At 38.6% G+C, this 21304-nt stretch overlaps 1 protein-coding gene across 1 annotated transcript in view; it reads left to right on the top strand.

Annotated features, from left to right (window-relative positions):
• MMS22L (MMS22 like, DNA repair protein) overlaps nucleotides 1-21304 on the top strand; it is an 81692-nt gene that overhangs the window by 28493 nt on the left and 31895 nt on the right. The window contains exon 14 of the mRNA XM_039356080.1: nucleotides 272-781. Within this exon, the coding sequence (XP_039212014.1) occupies nucleotides 272-781 (510 nt within the window). The remainder of the gene's footprint in view (nucleotides 1-271; nucleotides 782-21304) is intronic.

Raw genomic sequence — 21304 nt, 5'->3', positions numbered from 1 at the left:
AACAAAGTGGAATGTTGAAGAAATACACGTACAGTAATACATTTTTTAGTAGAAAGGCATTCATTCATTCAACATTATTCATTTTCCATCAAAGAGTTCTTTGGAACTAAGACTAGCAGGGATCATCAATTCAAAGGACAATTGATTGGGAGCCTCCCAGAGTTGGTTAGAAGATGGGCAGGTATATACAGTAAATGCTTTAAATAAGTACATAAATAAATTCAAAACAAATTTTAAAAGGGGGGGGGGGATTTTTTCTTTTATAATGCAGAATTTATTCGAAATTCCACCAGAAAAGAATGTGTGAACTAACAGAAGTTGGACTTCAAAATTTCTTGTACCTTTTCTTGGTGCTGGCGGCCTTAGCAGACACAGAAGATGTGGCTAGCCGCATGATGGAACTTCTGCGTTTCCTCAGCCCAACTTCTACCAGTGTTACCCAGAAAGCTCTCATCTGGAAAGGGTACTTTGCTTTCATCTTAACGTACATTGACAAGAGCATGGACATTGGAATGCTTGCCGAGCCACTCTCGGTGGCTTTCTGTGAAAAGGCAAAAGAATTTTTAGTCGCAAGAAATGACCTCCTGCAGAAACAAAACCTTTGGATGCTGCTTTCCACGTATGTTGATGGGGTCCAAGAAGTTTTTGAAAGCAGCTTATACCTGAACCTTTCTGAAGAAAAGCTGATGAGTGATGGGTTCAGTATGTTGTTGCCCGGTTGCCGAGGAGCTGAACTGGCCGCTGTGTTAAACTTCCTGCAAGCTGTTTTGTTCAGGCTGAGGTGAGAATTTTTTTAGGTCAGTTTTCTGAAGTTCCTTTTTTATTGATTTCAACACAGCTTGACAATAACGTATGTGGTGCACTATTTATGCATTTATTAAAATTTTACTGAACCACCCTTTTTTCTTACAACTATCTGAGTAGCGTATAAATGTAATTGAAATAATATAATAATTATCATATAAAGAGAGAAAGTACCAAATACAATGGACAAGAAATCTGACAAAAATGGTTGTGAGATAGAATTCCCCCTAAAGAGCAGTGTTCACACACATTTTGTCATCTGCAGAGACCTATTTGGCCAACCTGCGTAGCAAGGAGCTGAAATAAGCTTGGAAGCTTTCAGGTTTTTTGATATAAAAATAGATGAGATAAGTAAGAGCTATTAGACACATGCATGTTCATTACTTGCGGATAACAATGATAAGTGAAGATGTGCATGTATAATTAGTGACAATTAGGAAAAAAAAGATATAAAATATTTTTAACATACTCTTTTTCAGTTTGGCTCTTGTATTACACACCATGAAATAAATGAAGTAGAAGAGTATGAAATTAATTGTACCAATGTTTTTGATCATTCTTTTTTTTTCAGGTATTATCTGCATACTTCAGGTTCTTCCTTGATTTGCTATATATGGCAAACCTTTAACAAACAACAGGGAAGTTAAATTCCAGTGTTCTCCATGAATGACAGCAGTTGTTCTTCGTGCTTAAATTTAATCCTTCAGCTTCTAAGAGGCTTCCAGGCCATGTAACATCTGCTCTCATGATGTGACAGAAGGCGCCTCAGATAATATTATGAGTTCCACAAGAGGTGGACCCTTTTCCTAGGGAATTGATTTCGGTGATCCTACCACAGTGAGGATAGACAGTGAGGGACATTGCAAAAAAAAAAAAAAAAAATCTTACTACTACAATCAGACTGCTTGGTTCCTGAGCTTGCAGGCTTTTGTGAGTCTTACTACAGATTAGAAAGGTCAGGTGCAATTTTTACATCAGTTAAGTTAGATATTTTTTTAAAAAAGCGTACAATGGAAGGAAGAAACAGTGACTAGTTGGAAAAAAAAGGGGGAGGTTTGTGATTAAGGCCAAATATGTTTTTCCTTGATTTGTGTGATCATTAGAAACCTCCAAATTTTCATTTTCTTTTTTCTTTTTAAATATATTTTATTAGATTTTATATGGGTAGGGAAAAGGTGGGGTTGGGGCGGGTACAGGGAAATCGGGATAAAAGGGACAGGGTGTGGATAACTACAGTAAATATGTAATTCAGCGAACAAGCTGTCGTCCAGGTCTTCATATTGAGTATTATTGTTTATATAATACTAGACATTTATAAGAATAAATCGGTATAGTTACAATTGACTTTTGGTAAAACAGTAATATTCCTTTAAATAATTAACATAATTAATAGCATAACAACTATTTCCAATCATCAAGCTTAATACTTAACATAATAAAGCTCTAAAATCTCTTCTTATTCTAACGTGTTTCAACCCACTGATAACATTTTCCCCAGATTTTATAGAAGATTGAATCCTCTTTCTCCTTCATCTCTAATGTTAATCTGTCCATTTCTGCACAATCTAGGATTTTCAAAATTATAATCTGGTCTGATGGTAGGTTTTCATTTTTCCAAAATTGGGCGAATGCTATTCTTGCAGCTGTCAATACATGTAATATTAAATAATCATTTTCTTTGCCATAGTTAGGCCTTAATATACCTAACAGGAACAGTTCCGGTTTAAATTCTATCTGGATTTTCATTATCTTTTCTAACCATCTATGAAGCTTAGACCAATATTTTTTTGCAATAGAACATGTCCACCAAGCATGATAATAAGTACCTGGTTTTTGCTTACATTTCCAACATGCATCCGATAAATTTTTAAACATTTTCGCTAAGCAAACTGGTGTCATATGCCATCTATAAAACATTTTATATAAGTTTTCTTTGTATGTTACTGCTTTAGTAAGTTTAATATTTTTATCCCAGAGTTTTTGCCAGTCTTCTAATTCTATAGAATATCCAAAGTTCTTCGCCCATACTATCATTGTCTCTTTTACTTGTTCTTCTTCCATCTTCCAATTTAATAAGTATTTATAAAGCTTCTTAATCAAATGTTCATCTGTTTTTAAAAGTATTTTATCAAGTGGAGTCAGCTCTTTGTAAAATCCCGTTGTTTTTATGTCTTTTTCATATCTTGTTTGAATTTGCAAATAGGACCACCATGTTAAGTCAATAGCTTGTTGTTGAAGGGCTTGCCTGTCTTTGAGTTTTCCATCCTTATCCAAAATGTCTTTATAACTAACAAGTTTATCATAATTAATCAGATTCGGATAAGCAAATGCTTCCATCGTTGAAAGCCACTCAGGAATTTTCATATACATTTTGTGTCTAACTTTCTCCCATTCAGAGAGTAAAACATTTCTTATAGCATGGTTTTGAAAGTACTTACAAATTTTCATTTTCTTGGTAAGCATATTTCTGTTCATAATTTGCATTGGAGGCAGCTCTTTTGGCTAAAAGTTTCTTTAGGAAAGGTAGAAGTTATCTTCACCCATCATTTTGCCATACACCATAATGAGGCAGTTATTGATTGGACACTGGGAGAAGGACTGCAGAAAATACGCTTTCTGAACACTGAGAAGAAACTCACTTATATGTTTACCTTAAGTACTTTGTTACTGTCTGAATAGTTTGACTTCTCCTGTCAGTAGCTTAAAAATCCAAGGACAGCTGATTTTTTCTCTCCCCAGGTTATGTTTAAACAAAGATAAAGTATTTGACAAAGTGCAGGTGATTTATTAGGAGAGTCTTTATAAATTGGTTTAAGTTGGTATTTTAAAAATAAAAACCATCTAGAAGCTGGACCCATTCATTCTTCGTTTGTTCTGAAGTGTGCCATGCATATTATCTTACTTAGAAGGTCCTTTGGTCTTGAATAGTCTATGACAGTGGTTCTCAACCTGTGGGTCGGGACCCCATTTGGGGTCGAACGACCATTTCACGGGGGTCGCCAAACAACGCAGTCCGCCATTTTTTTCCCCTTTTCCTTAGCTGTGCTACTCCCTTTTATTCTATTGGCTTTTGAAAGCCAATAGAATAGACTCTCTTGAATAGAGTCTAATTCTATTGGCTTTCAAAAGCCAATAGGAATTGTCCAGGCTGTCTCTGCCCTGCTGAGCCCGTCAAAAGTCCCATTCTGCAAACGGTGCTGCACCAATTGAGTAGTCCTCGACTTACGACCGGTTGAGTAGTCCTCGACTTACGACCGGTTGGGGGTCGCAGCATTAAAAAGGTTGAGAACCACTGGTCTATGAACACAGAATAGTCTTTAAAAGTAAATGAATAAACTTCTCGATTTAAGGAAGAACAGCAATTGCTTTAAAAAATAACACAGGTGTTAACAAAAGTTTGATTAACCATAGTAAATGTCACTTGGATAGAACTACTGCTTCTACCTCAGCTCCTTGGCTCGGTGACCAAGTTGACAGTGGAGTTCTCTAGAGACTGATGGCTCTGGGAGATTTCAGCCAGCTGTTTCTGGGCTCAGAATCAGAAGCACTTCAGAGGTCCAGGGCTGCCATAGCTAAAATGGACCTGATCCAAGTTATTGAGCTCAATTCACAGCAGACGCTACATGCTAAATCTGCGTTTTGTATTGGTTAGTGGCAATGTAATCTCGAGTTGAATTTATTTATTTTTATTAAATAAATTTATATGACACTCATCTCACTATCCAAAGCGACCTGGGCAGAATGTTAACATCAGTCCCTTGTCATGATCAGATCATTCTCCTAGCTGTAGAGTTGAACGACATTATCTATCTATCTATCTATCTATCTATCTATCCATCCATCTATCCATCCATCACATCTATCTATTACATCTATCTATCTATCAATCTATCGATAGAAGAACTGCACTTTATTTTGTGGGTGGGTGCGTGGGGGGACGGATAGATGTATGCACATGCCAATGGGGAGAATTGGATTACAGAGCAATATCTTTGGCCAGATTAATCATTTGAATTCTTGGTTTCTCTTTCTGATTTGGCAAAGGGGAAAATGTCTCACTGTAACAATCCTTTCTACTTCAAGATCCAGATGGGAATAAGATATCAACTCCTTGCATAAATGTAATATCTCTGCCAACCGTATTGAGTGTAATAGTTCTATGGCTGTCAGAATTTGCAAGTAGATAGGAAGTGAGATCATTGATTAAAGACAGAAGCAGCTCCCTGTAGGCAGTTAGTTAATAATAACTTCATATGCCACTTTTCTGCTAACCCAAGATGATGGCTCACAGGAGCATTCCTTTATTGCTGATTAAGTAGCATTATGAAAATACTGACTTCGCTGTGTTAACTAAGTGCCTTGGTATTTAAAGCTTAGAATGTCAAATAGTTGTACCAATCCCCTTTAACATATCATATAGATGTTTGGTAATCACATTCTACTTGAAATGATTGTAGAAATTGCAAGGTTTTCTTCCTTTTTTTCATTTTACAAAGTGATAGGTAGCCAAAATTGTGGTTTAATTCTTGTCATCCATATTGTAGTTAAAGGATTGTCAACTTTTGTACTATAGCCTCTTTTATTTTTTAGGGTTTATAATATACTATGAGCAAAATTTCTTGAGATAAAGTATGAGTAGAAAGGTCTTGTAAGTTTCCCCCTTTTTTTTTCTCCAAAGCAAGCATTTCAGAACTTCTTTTTCGACACACTTAACCTTTCTATTTAAAAGAAATACAGAGAAGAGAAAGGAAATAGGTCTTAGACTTTTTTTCTATTACATTTGTGTAAAAAAAAACTCAAGCTAGCATTCACTACTTCTAATTTATTCTCACAAGAAATTCATGAAATAGGCTGATATACTAAATGGACCCCAGCCAGGCAGTAAGTTTCATAACTTTAAATGGGGGTCTTCTCAGTCCTTAATCCATCACTCTGAAATGGGTAGGTTGCATGCAGTCTTTTGCACCATTTTTGCAGCTTTTTTAAATTTCAGATGCAGTTTTTAACAGAAAAAGAATTAAAGTGCCATGACGCTTAATATATTCAGAAACAAGAGTGGGGAAATTTATTCAAGAAGAAAAGGAAGTGAAATTAAAGCAATGTAAAGCCTTCAAAAGAAATATTTTGTAACCCACAGCCTAGCAAAACAGCTGTGCATGCACACATTTATCTATCTAGCTATCAAATTTATTGGCTGCCCATCTTACCATAGGATAACTTTGGGCGGTTTATAGTTACATCTTAATTAAAACATAAAATGTTAATATCAAATTACCAAATGTACAGCTATAGTATAGGTGGTACCTTGCTCAATAGTAGTAACTGTGAGAGGGATCTCAGAGTCCTAGTGGACAATCACTTAAATAGGAGCCAGCAATGTGCTGCAGCTGCCAAAAAAAGCCAACACAGTGCTAAGCTGCATTAATAGAGGGATAGAATCAAATCGTGTAAAGTATTAATACTATTTTACAATGCCTTGGTAAGGCCACACTTGGAATACTGCATCCAGTTTTGGTCACCACAATGTAAAAAAGATGTTGAGACTTTAGAAAGAGTACAGAGAAGAGCAACAAAGATGATTAGGGGACTGGAGGCTAAAACGTATAAGGAACGGCTGCTGGAATTGGGTATGTCTAGTTTAATGAAGAGAAGGACAAGGGGGGACATGATAGCAGTGTTCCAATATCTCAGGGGCTGCCACAAAGAAGAGGGAGTCAAGCTATTCTCCAAAGCACCTGAAGGCAGGACAAGAAGCAACAGATGGAAAATAATCAAGGAGAGAAGCAACCTAGAACTAAGGAAAAACTTCCTGACAGTTAGAACAATTAACCAGTGGAACAACCTGCCTCCAGAAGCGTTGAATGCTCCAACACTGGAAGTTTTTAGGAAGAGACTGGACAGCCATTTGTCTGAAATGGTATAGGGTTTCCTGCCTGAGCAAGGGGTTGGACTAGATAACCTCCAAGGTCCCTTCCAATATTATTATTATTATTATTATGGCTCATCGCACAGTCAGCCAGATGTTCAGACTGGATTTGGCATTTTGTCTACCTATCGAGTCCTTACCCAGGACCTGGGATAGGCAGATGTGGATGTTTGATGGTATTACAGATATCGTCGCAGGATGGAAGCAGTTCCTAGTAAGGCCGCCTTTTGCAATTGACTAATAGCGAATTTGTCAATGCCAATGGTGTTCAAGTGGTGCTCCAGTTGTTTTGGGATTGCACCCAAGGAGCCTATGACTATTGGTACTACCCTTGCTTGCTTTTGCCACAGTCTTTCTATTTCTATTTGTAGGTCTTTGTATTTTGTTATCTTCTCCAGTTCTTTCTCTTCTATTCTGCTATCTCCAGGCACTGCCACGTCCACTATCCAGACTTTTTTGTCTTTCTTATCGACAATTGTTAAGTCTGGGGTGTTATGTTGCAGGTGCTTGTCTGTTTGAATTCTGAAGTCCCAGAGCAGTTTAATTTTATCATTTTCTATGACTTTTTCTATTTTATGATCCCACCAGTTTTTGCTTACAGGCAAATGATATTTTTTGCAGATCTTCCAATGCACCATTGTTGCTACTTTGTCATGCCGCTGCTTGTAATCAGTTTGTGCAATCTTCTTGCAACAGCTTACCAAGTGGTCCACTGTTTCTTCAGCTTCTTTGCATAGGCGGCACTTACTGTCTGTTGCTGTCTTCTCAATTTTGACTTTGTATGCATTTGTCCTTAAGGCTTGGTCTTGTGCAGCCAGAATTAGTCCCTCGGTCTCTTTCTTCAATTTTCCTGCTCTTAGCCATTGCCAGGTTTTATTATTATCTGCTTTCCCAGCTATTTTTTTCATGTATTGGCCATGTAGTGCTTTGTCTTCCCATGCCTCTATTCTGTTCTTCATTTGGTCTTTCTTGTAGGCCAGTTTGGTCTCTCCAGTAGTTAGTAAGCCTTCCTGATATACTAATTTCAGTGCATCTTCATCATTGTTCTTCAGATATTCTTCCAAAGCCATTTTTTCTTCTTCAACCATCTGATGTACTTGTAGCATTCCACGCCCACCTATTTGCCTTGGTAGATAAAGTCTATCAATGTCACTGCGTGGATGAAGGGCATGATTCATTGTCATTATTTTTCTGGTCTGCCTATCCATTGCTTTTAGTTCTGCTTGAGTCCAGTCCACTATTCCAGCTGTGTACCTAATGACTGGGATTGCCCAGGTGTTGATTGCCTTTATGGTATTTCCTCCATTGAGTTTGGATTTTAAGATCTTCTTCACTCTCTTGATGTATTCACCTCTAATCTTTTTCTTGACTTCAGTATTATTATTATTATTATTATTATTATTATTATTATTATTATTATTTACAACTAAAGATACATGGGGAGGGTGGGGATGGATTGAGGGGGAGGTGGGATGTCTTATTACTCAACCACCTCCATTGCATTGATCCCCCACTGAAGCCTCAAGCCAATTGGCAGAGCTACATCTTTAGGCCCTTATGAAAGATAAGAAGGTTGGGACATACAAAGAAACAGCGAGGAACAGTTTTTGAAGCAGCCCCATGAGCCTGGCAAATGACATGGCTGTTTTAATACTCCAAAAGAGGTGCTTGTACATGCTATTGTATGTTGAGAAGTATCTCCTTTGAAAATTTTGCAAGGCCCAATTAAAATTCTGCCTTCTCTCCTTTGGTGATATCATTTAAGGCATGGGTGTCAAACTGCCGGCTCGCAGGCCAGTTACATCATGCTGAAGCCATGTCCACCTCAGCTCCGGCAATGCAAAAAAAGTCGCAATACGTCACGACATGTCACGTGACACCCGTGATTTAGGGACATCACCTGATTCTCTGCTTGTTTTTTTTAATATAATCTAAAAAAGCTCCCAATGCCAAAGTGGGGGGTAGAAAGGTTTAATTATGAATTTTTGACTAAGGATTTTTAATATTGTATGCCACCTGGAGTCACTATGTGTTGGGCGGCTATATAAATAAGATGGATGGATGGATGGATGGATGGATGGATGGATGGATGGATGGATGGATAGATAGACAGACAGACAGACAGACAGACAGACAGACAGATAGATAGATAACTAGATAGACAGACAGACAGACAGACAGACAGATGATAGATCTGTTGAGTTTCTAGGCTATGATCAGAAAGATACATTGAACTGGCCTGACTTCATCCACACTCCATTACTTGGTCATTTGGCTGTTTATAATAAAACCTATAACAACGACCTATAACAAAGCAATTTGCTATCATTCCAAAAAGGAGGTCATACTTCTTACTATTATATCCCAAATTTTAATTTTAGCTTAGAATAAAGTGTGTTTCAACTAAAGGAGAAAATCTTAAATTAGGAGAAGAAAACATCAATTTATTTCTTGGTCATATGTCAAAGAAAAGCTGCATAATTAACTATTAGCCTATTAATCCTAGAAAGTAATGTCTATTAATTCTCAATATTGTCTAATAGTGGAAGGGCATATAGTCTGTATGCAAAGGAAACTCAGATCAATTTGTACTTTATGGGTAAGGTTGAGACTAATCTCTTTGTTGGGTTTATATGAATCTAAATCATTAGTTGACATCAGAAAATCTAGTTGATTTGATTAGATGTTTCACATTATATTGTAGCAATTGAGTTTGAAAGGTCAGTTTGATTCAGGTATTTGAATCAAAGTTTTGCACAGGCCTACTTTCTGAAATTCAGGTAATCTATTTTCCAGGTTAGATAGATTCCAGTCACAATAAGGCAGCTTTTTATATTTGTGTGCATAAATTACTAGAATAAAAAGTGTAGAACTGTAATGGTAAGTGGGAATGACCTTGAGAGACAAAAGAAAGAGCTACAGACTGCACAATTATTATGTAAAAAAAATATCTCAGTCCAGAGAAGGAGAGGGCACGTGGCAAGCGTTCCAGAAGGAACCTTTCCTAGTTTTCCAGACAGCAGAAGGAAAGGAGAAGAGAAATGCTTTCACTCACTCTTGCGAGGTAATCTTAGAGTAAAAGTTTTTATTGATTGCTATGCTTCTTGTGTGGACTACTTCAAAGGGTAGTCATGAAACCTTTAATATGACAACTCTTTCTGACTTGTTCTTAACACAGTCTGTGACATCAGTACAGTTTAAAGTCTTTCTAATCTTTACTGCATATAACCAGTCATTGAGAATTAGGCAGCATACAAGTTTAATTTATTATGGTTGTCGCACAGTCACCCAAATTGTTTAGGCTGGATTTGGCATTTTTACCACAAACTGAGTCCTTTCCAAGGACCTGAGATAGAATACAGAATATAGAATAACAGAGTTGATAGGGACCTTGGAGATCTTCTAGTCCAACCCCCTGCTCAGGCAGGAAACCCTATACCATTTCAGACAAATGGCTGTCCGGTCACTTCTTAAAAACTTCCAGTGTTGGATCATTCACAACTTTTGGAGACAAGTTGTTCCACTGATTAATTGTTCTAACTGTCAGGAAATTTCACCTTATAAGATAGGCAGATGTTGTTTGATGGTGTTAAAGTATCATCATAGGATGTAAGCTGTACCAAGTAAAGCTGCCTTTTGCAATTGGCTGGTGGTGATTTTGGTGTTCCACTTCTTTTGGGATTGCACCCGAGGCATCTATTTTCTCATACTGTTTGCAATCAGTTTGTATGAATTTTCTTGCAGCAGCTAACTAGGTGGTCTACCTTACACAGACAGCATTTGCCTCTGTTGTTCTCTTTTCAGGTAACCAAATTCTTGGTTCCTAAATTTATTTTACACGTGGCTAAGTCCATCTTATACACATCTTTTTTGGTTGTTCAGGTGTACATATTTTTTCTAGAATTAATGTAAGAAAAACTGGGTGATATCAAAAAAAAACCTCTGTTGATGAAACCTCTTTGGAGAAGGAGGACGTAGCGTAAAAGTCTTCTCCATCCATTTTCTTAAAATTGTCCCTGCTTTCAGAGCACACTTTGAATGTCCAATTAGAATGGTATCAAAAAAAAAGGAAAGAAAAGTATCTCCTTGATCAGTACCTATCCTTCCATCCCCCCACTATCACAACTAATGAAGCTTCTTGAATGAGAAGCGAAAAATTTTCTTCCTCCTCAAGGAAAAAAAAGTCCAGTTGCCTTTTGATAAAACACCTTTGAGTCACTTGCTTGATCATGAATTTCATTTGTAAAAAAGGCGATGAATAGATATCGTGGCCATTAAAGCTTGTAGCATACTGAATACAAGGAGAAAAAAACTACAAATTCTATGCAGTGTTTACACTGACATGTTTTGGAAACTGAACTAACTTCAGATACTGAGTCATGTGGATAGAAAGTATATATCTTAAAATAAAAAAAATGAGATTAATCGTTGGCAAAATGTAATTATCTGCCTGATGGTTCTCTGAGGTTTTATGAATGAGAACTTCACACCTGACGAAAATGTGGATTTTTTTTTTCTTTATTTAGGCTCGGGTGGAAATTTTCTAAAAATGGTCATCTCCCAGACCGCTTCTCAATCTAACCCCATATTTTTTAGAATCCCCTCATTTCTAAAGGTAGGCCATAGCTAAAGCAACAATAAGAAAGAGAAAGAATAATTTCATTAATGGTGCAGTACACCTGTTTTTCAGGCAGATGTGAATTTTTTTTCTATATATTATGGGAATACATAATCCATGTGGGGGGGGCTAAGGATGAAGAGTATCCTTATTTAATTATTTTTTGTCAAAAATATCCTGTGGGATGTTCTCTGAACCCAACAGGAAGTTCCCCATCTGTATATAAAATGAATATATTTTAAGAGTTCAGTATTAGTTTATTAAATAGATTTTTCTAATATAGTAAATCCTTTGGAATATAAATTCTGAGATCAGATTTCACTGTTATAACAATCTAAGCTTTTTACAATGGTCCTTTTATCAAACATAATTAACGGGCTCTAATTTAGGTAATTATTTTTTTCCCTGCAGTTCTCGGGTGCAAAGACTACTGGTTTTCATGGTGTCTGTCTAGCAGTAATAATACAACACTTTTGCAAAGCTCTGCTTTCAAATGTCTTGCACAGCCCCAGTATGGACACATGTACTGCCCTTGGAGTGCACTCTCCACAAAAAAATTGAGCACACTTTCTTTTCTTTTCAGCATTCTAGAATTTTGAAGAATTTTTGCCTTCTGACACCTTTGAAAGGTTCCAAGCTTGAGCGGGGGGGGGGGTGTAGCTATTTTACAGGATTTAGTTTTATCTTCTTTGAATAAACCTATATTGGAATGTTGAGTTACTAAATCTCTTCTCCTGGCTCTGTATCCTCTTAAAGATGTGTTGCACTGCAATAGCTTGCTGGAAGATTAAGAAATATTGGTAGCCAATATGGTAGCTCTGAAATGATATCACTTTCCTCAGACTTCTACAATTTCAGAACTTTCTTATGTTCCTTTTTCGCACTACGGTAACCATTCTATCGGCTCTTATACTTGTTCAGCAACCTACCTGTCAGCTATACATGATTTACTGTTGTGAAAGAGTAAATCCACCAAAATATGCTTTAAGAAAAATAAGTACTTTCCATTTGAAAGTACACCGAGCACCTGCTGCTCATGGCTCATAGTTGTTTAGAAAAATATGTGATCCCTGAAGAACATCAATGTACATCTATTTTCTGGTTGAAGCACTCCACTTTCAAAGCTACAGTGTGTTTTTTTTTTTCTCTCTTGAATGAACTTCCTTCTTCATACTTCTTTCTTTGCAGCTGCTGAGGGGGAAAAATGGTTCTTTATTGAAATGTGCAAGTTTTTTTCCCCCTCTCATTGAACCAAGGCAATTAAAAAAAACAAACAGTTGTGTTGAACTCTAAATTTGAATTAACGGATTCAACTGATTAACTGGAAGGATCTATGAATATATACACTCCATACACACCAGAAATACAAACACACACACAAAAAACCCACCACAAAATAGACAGACATATTTACATACACACATTTGTGTCTATATTCTGTATATGGATGTTATATGTATCTTGTCTTTAGGATAACTTGTCAGATTTAAGGCTTATTTAAAATGAAAGAAAGCCAAAGCAATTTTCTTTATTCAGTTTCAGTCTCCTAAGGCCTCTTTCCTCCCCCCCCCCCCCGTGAGCTCATAGCAACAGGGGGGTTTAGGAGAATTCAGCTTTCTGCAAATTAATGTCTTGCATCATGAAAATTCAGGACTCCCCTTCCCCCCTCACCTTGAAAAGTAATACAGTGAGTGTGAGTATTATTTCTTGCCAGCGGGTGGAAGATGAATGATTTTTGTCACAGTTTTACTGCTTGATGAGCAGTGTCCTGAGGGTCAGGCTTAAGTCTGTGTCACTATGCTACTCATTACTCTTGAGCTAAATAAGGGCTGATTGGATCTAAATTGCCTAGCACATGGGCCGCAGATGAGCTCAGTGAGTTAGGGGATGCCTGCTATTCAGGCTGGGAGTAACCCCGGTGTGCAAATGCTGCATTCGAACACACTGTGGGAGAACTGGGGGGGGGGGGGAACCAGCAAAAGAAATCAAAATGTAAAAAATAAAAAAAACCCAAAAATCTCAACTCTTTGATGCTGCAGTGTTAGAATTTGAAATGTAGGAAGTGACAGATTGATGGTACTTATTAGCTTTGGTCGGATTAGAGAACAGTCATCTGGCTTGTATAATGATAGAAGCAATCTCTAACTATCCTGGCTGCAGCTGCTGACAGGGTTGGTGCTACATCCTACCATTTGCTTTAATGGTGCTAAAGGGAGAGGCCTGGGCAAGTTGGTGGCGATGGCAGTATTTACTCACGTTTTCAGTATTCCAAAATTAGGGATTGGGAAAGAGAAAAATGTGTCTTTCTTAGTAAAAAAAAAACCAACAAAACTGAGATCAGGAGATACGTGAAATCACTAGTCAGTGTGTAGGATGAAATAGCATTTTTGTCGAAAATGGAATTTTGTAAGCTGCAGAATATATAACAGATGAGTTAAGATACTATCTGTCGTAGATTTATTTAAAAGTTCAGCTTATTCAGCTTATTTTTAGGTAGGTAGGGGTCTTATTTCATCCCCTCAAGTAGGCATTTGGCATTTCAGAAACTACACCATCAGTGAATTCATTTGCATCAGATTCCTCAGAATAAATACTCTGAGGACTTCCAAAACTGGAACTAAGCAATTAGAAAAATATTTTTTTCCTCCCTATTCATGTGTTCTTTAGCACCAGTCTTCTGCATTTTAGATCCTTATCCTGAAATTTCCCTTGGATTTTTTTTTTTAAATGCTTCCCATGCTGATTGGGTTCCTTAAAAAAAAATCTGCACATACCATACGTGGAGGCATAGGGCTTGTTTTTCTATAAATACTGATTTATTTCCTAATTTATTTTTATAAATATTGTAGCATATAACAACCTCCTTTTGTGCTTTACAGCTGGACTGAGTTTCAATTCTGTCATTCTCGACCAGGGTGACCTTTGGGAATTGGGGTTCAGCCCCTCTGGAGGGTATCAGGTTGGGTAAATATGGGATCAGTGGCATGCAAGCAACAAGTTATGAATTATATGGAAATGAATTAATAAGTGGCCTTAGAGGAAGACAGATTCTTTTTCTCCCAAGCAGCTGGGAATTGGGAAATTGGGTTGCTGTGAAAATTAAGGAATAAGCAAGAAGTGCAGAGTTACAGGTACTGTTCCTGCAACATGTGGGTTCGCTTTAAGCTTAGCCTAAAACTTTAACTTTTACGCTGTTTGTCGCAAAACTTTTAACTTTTTTCTATAACACCCAAGCAAACCATTGTTGTAGCTGCACCTGCACATTTTTTCTCTTGTCCTTTTCTAGTTACCATGCCTTAATAGTCAGTTTGTTTTTTTTTCTTTTCTCTGTGCAGCTACCTCTTCCTCTTAACCAATCTGTTTTTCATTTTTTTTCCTATTATTTCTGGAAAGAGTGAAAATGTATATACGTGGGGGGTGGAAATCCTTGTACATTTTTGTGTGAGAGAATGGTATATGCAAGAAATCAACTGGTATATGCAGACGGACATCAATTAACTTTGTAAACAAAGTATCTTATAGACCAGGGGTGTTACACTGCTGGCCCGTGGGCCAGACGCGTCACACAGAAGCCGCGCCCACCCCATTGCTGGCAATGGCAAAAGAGTCCCAATATATTGCGCGACATCATGTGACGTCACAAGTTTGACATGTCTGTTACAGACAATTGACTTTAGTCTATAATTTAATTAGTATCAATTTATTTTTTCCCCTAACCCTCTTGTTAAAATGTGGCTTTCAACATGGGTTTATTGTACTGGTGGGTTGGATTTCTGGAATTGAGTTCAGCTGGCAATCCTAATTTAACAAGATGAGGAAAATGATATTGTGCAGCTTTTGTGTGCACATTGACATGTGTATTAAATATTTCTCTCAAGTCTTCCTTAGAGGGGGGTGGTTGTCTTGAATTTCTTATTATCTTCCTTTCAGGTAAGCATGACCATGCTTCGTGCTTCTTCTCTGCTTCTCTTCTCATTCTCCCAGGGAATAATTCTGGACAGGTAGTCCTTGACTTACGATCAATTTATGTTGCTAAGTGAGACTTTTGTTAGGTTAGTTTTGCCCCATTTTTCTTGCCACAATTGTTAAGTGAATCACTGCAGTTGTTAAGTCAGTAACACGGTTATTAAGTGAATCTGGCTTCCTCATTGCCTTTCTTGTTAGAAAGTCTCAGAATGTGATCACATGACCCCAGGACACTGCAACCGTTATAAATATGAGTCAGTTGCGAAGCATTTGAATTTTAATCATGTGACCAAGGGGATGCTGCAATGGTTGTGTGGAAAATGGTCATAATTCACTTTTTTCCCAGTGCCATTGTAAGTTCAAATGATCACTAAATGAATTGTTATGTCAAGGACTACCTGTATTTCAATCAATGGGGACCACATAGTCAACTAATTGTAAGACCTCCCAGTGCAAATCTTATATTGTATGTGCCATGAAAACTTTATGAGTTAATAGAGCTTATGTTTGTATCAGTTCTTGCTTACAATGCAAGTAATGTCAAATTAACCTACCGTACCATTCTTGACATTGTATGAAGGAAACATTAAAGTCTAGAATTTGGGCTCTTAACTGTATTTGATTGTAACATGCAGTGTCCAAGTAATCCTTATGTTGAATTCCAAGAATGTGTGACAGATAAGCGAACCTGCAAAAATTCAAATGTTTGGATCAAAACAAGTAGATCAGATCAGATTTGAAATTGATGAAGATTTTATTACTGATTCATGAATACAAAAATGGAGCCAGAGTTACTACAGAAATAAATTCTGTGGCTCGGACTGATGCCGACAGATCGGTTATGTTAATAAAGCAAATTGATTTTTTTTATTTTTAAATAAGTATATGTCAGTGCTTACAATCCTTCACTTAATAAAAACATATCCTGTTTTTGACCCTAAAAAGGTCACCAAAGGAAGTTTATAATCCAAACACAACCAAATATGTATGTAAAAAAAAGTCTAGTGAAGACACAAAAACTGAAAAGAATAAACTGACCATCAGAAGGAAGAAAAATTCAATTTTCAAAATTTTCCCCTCTAGAGAAGAAGAGTTTCATTACCTGGAAGTGGATGATAGATTAAGCAAAGGGTCAGATTGTTTTTCAGGACTGCTCACAAGGTTACTTAATTAGCAAAACTTCAGTATTACTTCATTTTTGCCTTAAAAGAAATAAAATCTTCCTTAATGTTGTTTTGCTTTTTTTAAAAAACCCTTTTTATCTGTTTCTATAAGCAAGGTTTTTTTTCTTCTTCTTTCATATCTCTGCTTTAGGAACATGGCAGAAAAATGCAGTTGACAAAATGCTCATTGTTATTTTTGTTCAATTCCACATGAATGGAAGGCTGCATTCCATTTAATTAGAGTTCATTACAAAAGAGCGCCTTTTTCCTGTTGCATTGTTGTGCCATACCGAACCTCTGGAATTTTTAATGACTCCAGCCACCTTTTAGAAGGTCAGAAGATTTGAGTGATTGTTACTGCTTTAATAAAAACTTTTTTTTTCTTCCCCTAAACAAGAACTGTTCTGGAAAGTCCTTAGTAGCTCCATCTCCATGTAAATGAACACTGTAAATTGTGCAGTGAGAATGAGGGTGGAAAGGAATTAAAATAATTCCAATAAATGGTTTAATTTATGCCTCAGCAGTTAAGCATGCTCCTGGTTAACAGAAATACCCTTCGGCTACACAGGATTTTGGAGGGTTGTAGGGCACTCATTTGCACATAAATAGCCATTAACTGATAAATTCCCAAAGGTCTCCTGTTGCATGCTAGTGGTTTTGACCTACTTAGCTAGCTTAAATTTGTTTTACAGAATTATTATAATTCTATCCTTGGCACTTAAACTTTGTGATTAATGCATGCCTCACAATACAATTAAACTATAATTACACAGATTTACAGTTTGCTATCATGGTGTTATTGTTATTACAAAAGAGCTGGGTTTGGCAAATATTAGAAGAATTAGGGTTCTGATACCCATCGCTTTGCAGTTATTAAGTGATTATGTTAAATGGGACTCCTTTACTTCCGAAGAAGAAGTGGGCAAGAGGTGAAACATTAACATATCAGACAGCTTTAAAGTGATAGTGCAGAAGCTATAAAGTAATTTCTGTCACATAGCTAAATTGAATTGGATGTTACTATGTCTCTTCAGACTAGAGAGAGAAAGACATAGTGTTGAATTTCATAGCTTTAGATCACCGATGGCGAACCTTTTAGAGACCAAGTGCCCAAAAACTGGCCTCACCGCCACTCCACCCCCTGCCCCGCCCCTGCTCCACTCTCCCATCCCCTGCCCCACCTGCCCGCAGGGCCACTCACCACCTCCAGGGCCCGCCACAGATCGCCTAGGCAGGCCAGCAGCACAATGGCGGTCACGCCCTCTGCCTGAGCCCTACAGCATCAACTGTGCACAATGGGGTGTGAGGGCAGAGTCTTGTCTACGCTGCCTGGCTGCCATGTCCTTGGCTGTGCTGCTCCGCATGGGCCATACTCAGGGGCAACTCTCCTTCAGGGGGGCTGCTGGAAGAAGGGGGTCGCAGGGGGAAGCGAGGCTACGGCAACGGCATGTGTGCCCACAGAGAGGACTCCGACTGCCGCCTCTGGCACCTGTGCCATAGGTTCGCCACCACTGCTCTAGATCATTGTCTAAAGGAGTTTAAATTTAGACATTATTAGCAGGGATGGTTATTTTGAGCCATATTGTGTAGTGAAGATTTTAGAGTTGCCTATGGAAGCACCTGTCAATCCTCAGTTGAATCCTGTGGTGGACCTATTCAAACAAGAACCCTGATAGGTTCATTGCTAGATCAGCTTGAAGAACAATGTGAATTCCTCTGGCTGCATTCAGCTCAAATATACCAGAGAGGTAGATTAAGATTAATGAGAAGGGCATGTTTGCTATAGTTGTCTACAGTGGGTCAGTGGCAATTTGCAGCATCTGTAATACACATGTGACCTGACCTCTCTGACCTGTAATACATGTCTGACCTGCATGTCTGTTTTATGACAGCACATGGAAATTGATATAGACATGAAGTAGCATGCAATGCCTCTTACTCTTTTGAATATCGTACATTTATTTGGATTTTTCAGCATAACTATGATTATAATTCTTCAAGCAAGATTCTTCACTTTGATTTGTATGGCTTTCTGCCTGCATTTGTGGGGGGAAATATTAAGAAAAAAACTGCTTTATTTTTATTGAAATTATTTTGTTCTTATCTGAGATTGTCAGATTGTGATCTGCAGATCTTTTACTAAGTATGAAAGCACATATAATGGTGGCATCAACCATCCATTCATAATGCACATGTGCAGTTGAGTTAGAGGACAAAAAGCATGGGAGGAGGTACAACTGTGGGAATACTGATAACCATTCAGCCACATGGAAAATGTGGAGAAATTTTAGTCCTAGCTTGAAAAAACAGAGTCAAGCTAATGTCATGTGAACCAGCTGTTTGGTTTTCTTGGCAACAGTACAGATGTGATTTTTTGTTTGTTTGTTTGTTTTTTGTTTTCACCTTTCAAGTCTAGATTACAACTTTCAGATTTTCTGATAATCTACCAAATTTTTAACCAGGTATGATACTTCTTGGTTTATTAAAAATACATCAAAGCCAACTAGATAGAGCCACCTGCTGTGGTGTAGAGCAGCGTTCCCCAACCTTTCCAGCTGGGCAGCCCAGCCCAACACACGGGATGTGTGAGTGGAAGTGCGCCCTTCACTCGTGCAAATGGAGGGCACTTGCACTCACATGTGAAGCTCCATTCTCGTGAGCAGCAGGCACTTACACTTGTGTGCGAAACTCCACTCACACAAATGGAGCTTCCTATGCATGCTCCCTCCGCTCACACAAGCGGAGTTTCGCGCGTGAGCACAAATGTGCTCTGCTCATGCAAGTGGAGCTTCACACACACAAGTGTGTGCTTGCCCATCTCTCCTGCGGCCTGGTTCCGAACAGGCCACAGCCCGGTAGTGGGCTGCGGCCCAGGGGTTGGGGACCCTTGGTGTAAGAGAGTAAAGAGGGTGACTCTGACAGCGAAGATCTGTTACCATAGTAGCAAATAAATAAAAAATTGTTTAAGTCAACAAAAGCCAGTTTGGTGTAATGGAAATTGGAAGACAGCAAGATCTAGTTCCCCTTGGGCACGGAGGCAATGGAGAAACCACTTCCAAAATTATTTCGAAGAAAATTGCAGGAACTAGTCCAGGCAGCCACCAAGAGTCAACACTGACTTGAAGGAAGACAGACAGATAGACATTTTGTTGAGTTCTGTGGCTCTTTCTGTTAGTTTATTGTTCTCAAAAACACTGCAGTATGGCAATTGGGACCAGTATTGCCCTTACTAAGCATTAACAAATGACTGCATCGCTTAACCGTAGTAATTCAAGGAATCCCAGTTGCCCTTGTAACCCCAAGTTACAGGTGATTAAGCAGGAAGCAGCAGGAGTCCCAGGTAAAGAGCAACATCCACAAGGTACCACAGAGGGGTAGCGCCCCAGCATAGCCTGTACATAGGTTGGGAGAGAGGTGCTATAGTACAGGGCTTTTCAACCAGTGGTGCGGGTACCACCTGTGGTACATTAGCACCTTGCAGGTGGTACATGACCATCCTAGAAAAATGGTAGCGGGGGAGGGGAATGAGCTGAACCAATGGCAGCACTGTACAAGCCTGAGCGAGAGATGGCTGGAGCTGCAGGGGTGTCCGGGCTCAGCGGAAGCTTCAGGATCAGCGCCAGGCTCCAGTTGGAGCTCGGCGCTGATCCTAGTGTTTCTGTTAAGCCCTGAAGAAGTACCAATCAGCTGGAAAGCAGCACTGATCCTGGCGCTTCTGCTGAGCTCAGAAGTGCCAATCAGCTGGAATGTTGTAGCATCTTGTGATTTACATTCAGATGCTTGGCAACTGATTCATATTTATGATGGTCACAGTGTCCCAAGGTCATGTGAAGTGACCAAAACCTGCTGCAACCACCCAGCAGACGGGGGGGAATAAAAAAAAACAAACACCCCTACCCCACCTCTGCTGCCAATCCTCAACAGAAATGCTCACAACAATGAAAACCCGGACAGAAGGAAGAATGTGGCCGGGCAGGCAGGTAGGTGTCTAAGCGAACTGTTGTAAGTCAAGGACTACCTGTACTTTATCACTTTTTTCCTTTTTTGGGGGGGGTTATCAAGTTTTTGACACCTTGCTAGGCAACTGGTGGTACTTGGATGTTGCCATATCCTAAAAGTGGTACAATGGGTGAAAAGGTTGAAAAGCCCTGCTATAGTATAGCAGCCAAATGAAGGAAGATACATTTCTGTGCAAGTGCCAGGAGTATGAGGGAGGGAGGGCATGTGTATGTGCAAAGGGAGGCTATGGGAAGGAGGGTGCAGCGTGGTGCACAGGAAAACCAGGGGAGAATTTACCAGAGGGACATGTGGCTTTCCTTAGCAGCTTCCCCGTTGTCTTTGCTTGTAGAAAGCTGGCAGCAAAGTTCACACAGGGTGATCACAGGACACATGCCAAGTGCCTAAATTGCAATTTTGTGACTGTGGGGGTACTAACTTGGGCGGAACTTTGAGGACCAATTGTAAACTTTGAGGACCGGTCATATCACTGGTTCAGCTCCATTGCACCTTTGAACAGTTTCTGAATGAGTGGTCAGTAAGCAAGAACTATCTGTAAATTAATGGCTAATCCTGAATCACAACCAAGAATAAAAAGTGCTAATGGAAAGAGGAAACAATCCCCATGTAAGATCAAGTTTCCAGAACTACCTGGTAATAGCTGCCCTTCCATAAATAGAAAATAGCCTGCAATAAGAAGAGTACTAATAAATTTTGCAATCCATTGATTTCTCTGGCTCACTTCAAGCTATATGCAAACTTTCACAAAGAGAGGAATGTATGATACATTTGTCACATCCAGCCAGCAGTGCTGCTGTTAATACATCTGCT

The sequence above is a fragment of the Crotalus tigris genome, unplaced genomic scaffold (genome assembly GCF_016545835.1).
Source record: "Crotalus tigris isolate CLP2741 ecotype Arizona unplaced genomic scaffold, ASM1654583v1 scf7180000018784.18638703518:1950463, whole genome shotgun sequence".
Taxonomy (NCBI): domain Eukaryota; kingdom Metazoa; phylum Chordata; class Lepidosauria; order Squamata; family Viperidae; genus Crotalus; species Crotalus tigris.
This window is presented reverse-complemented; position numbering and strand designations above follow the sequence as displayed.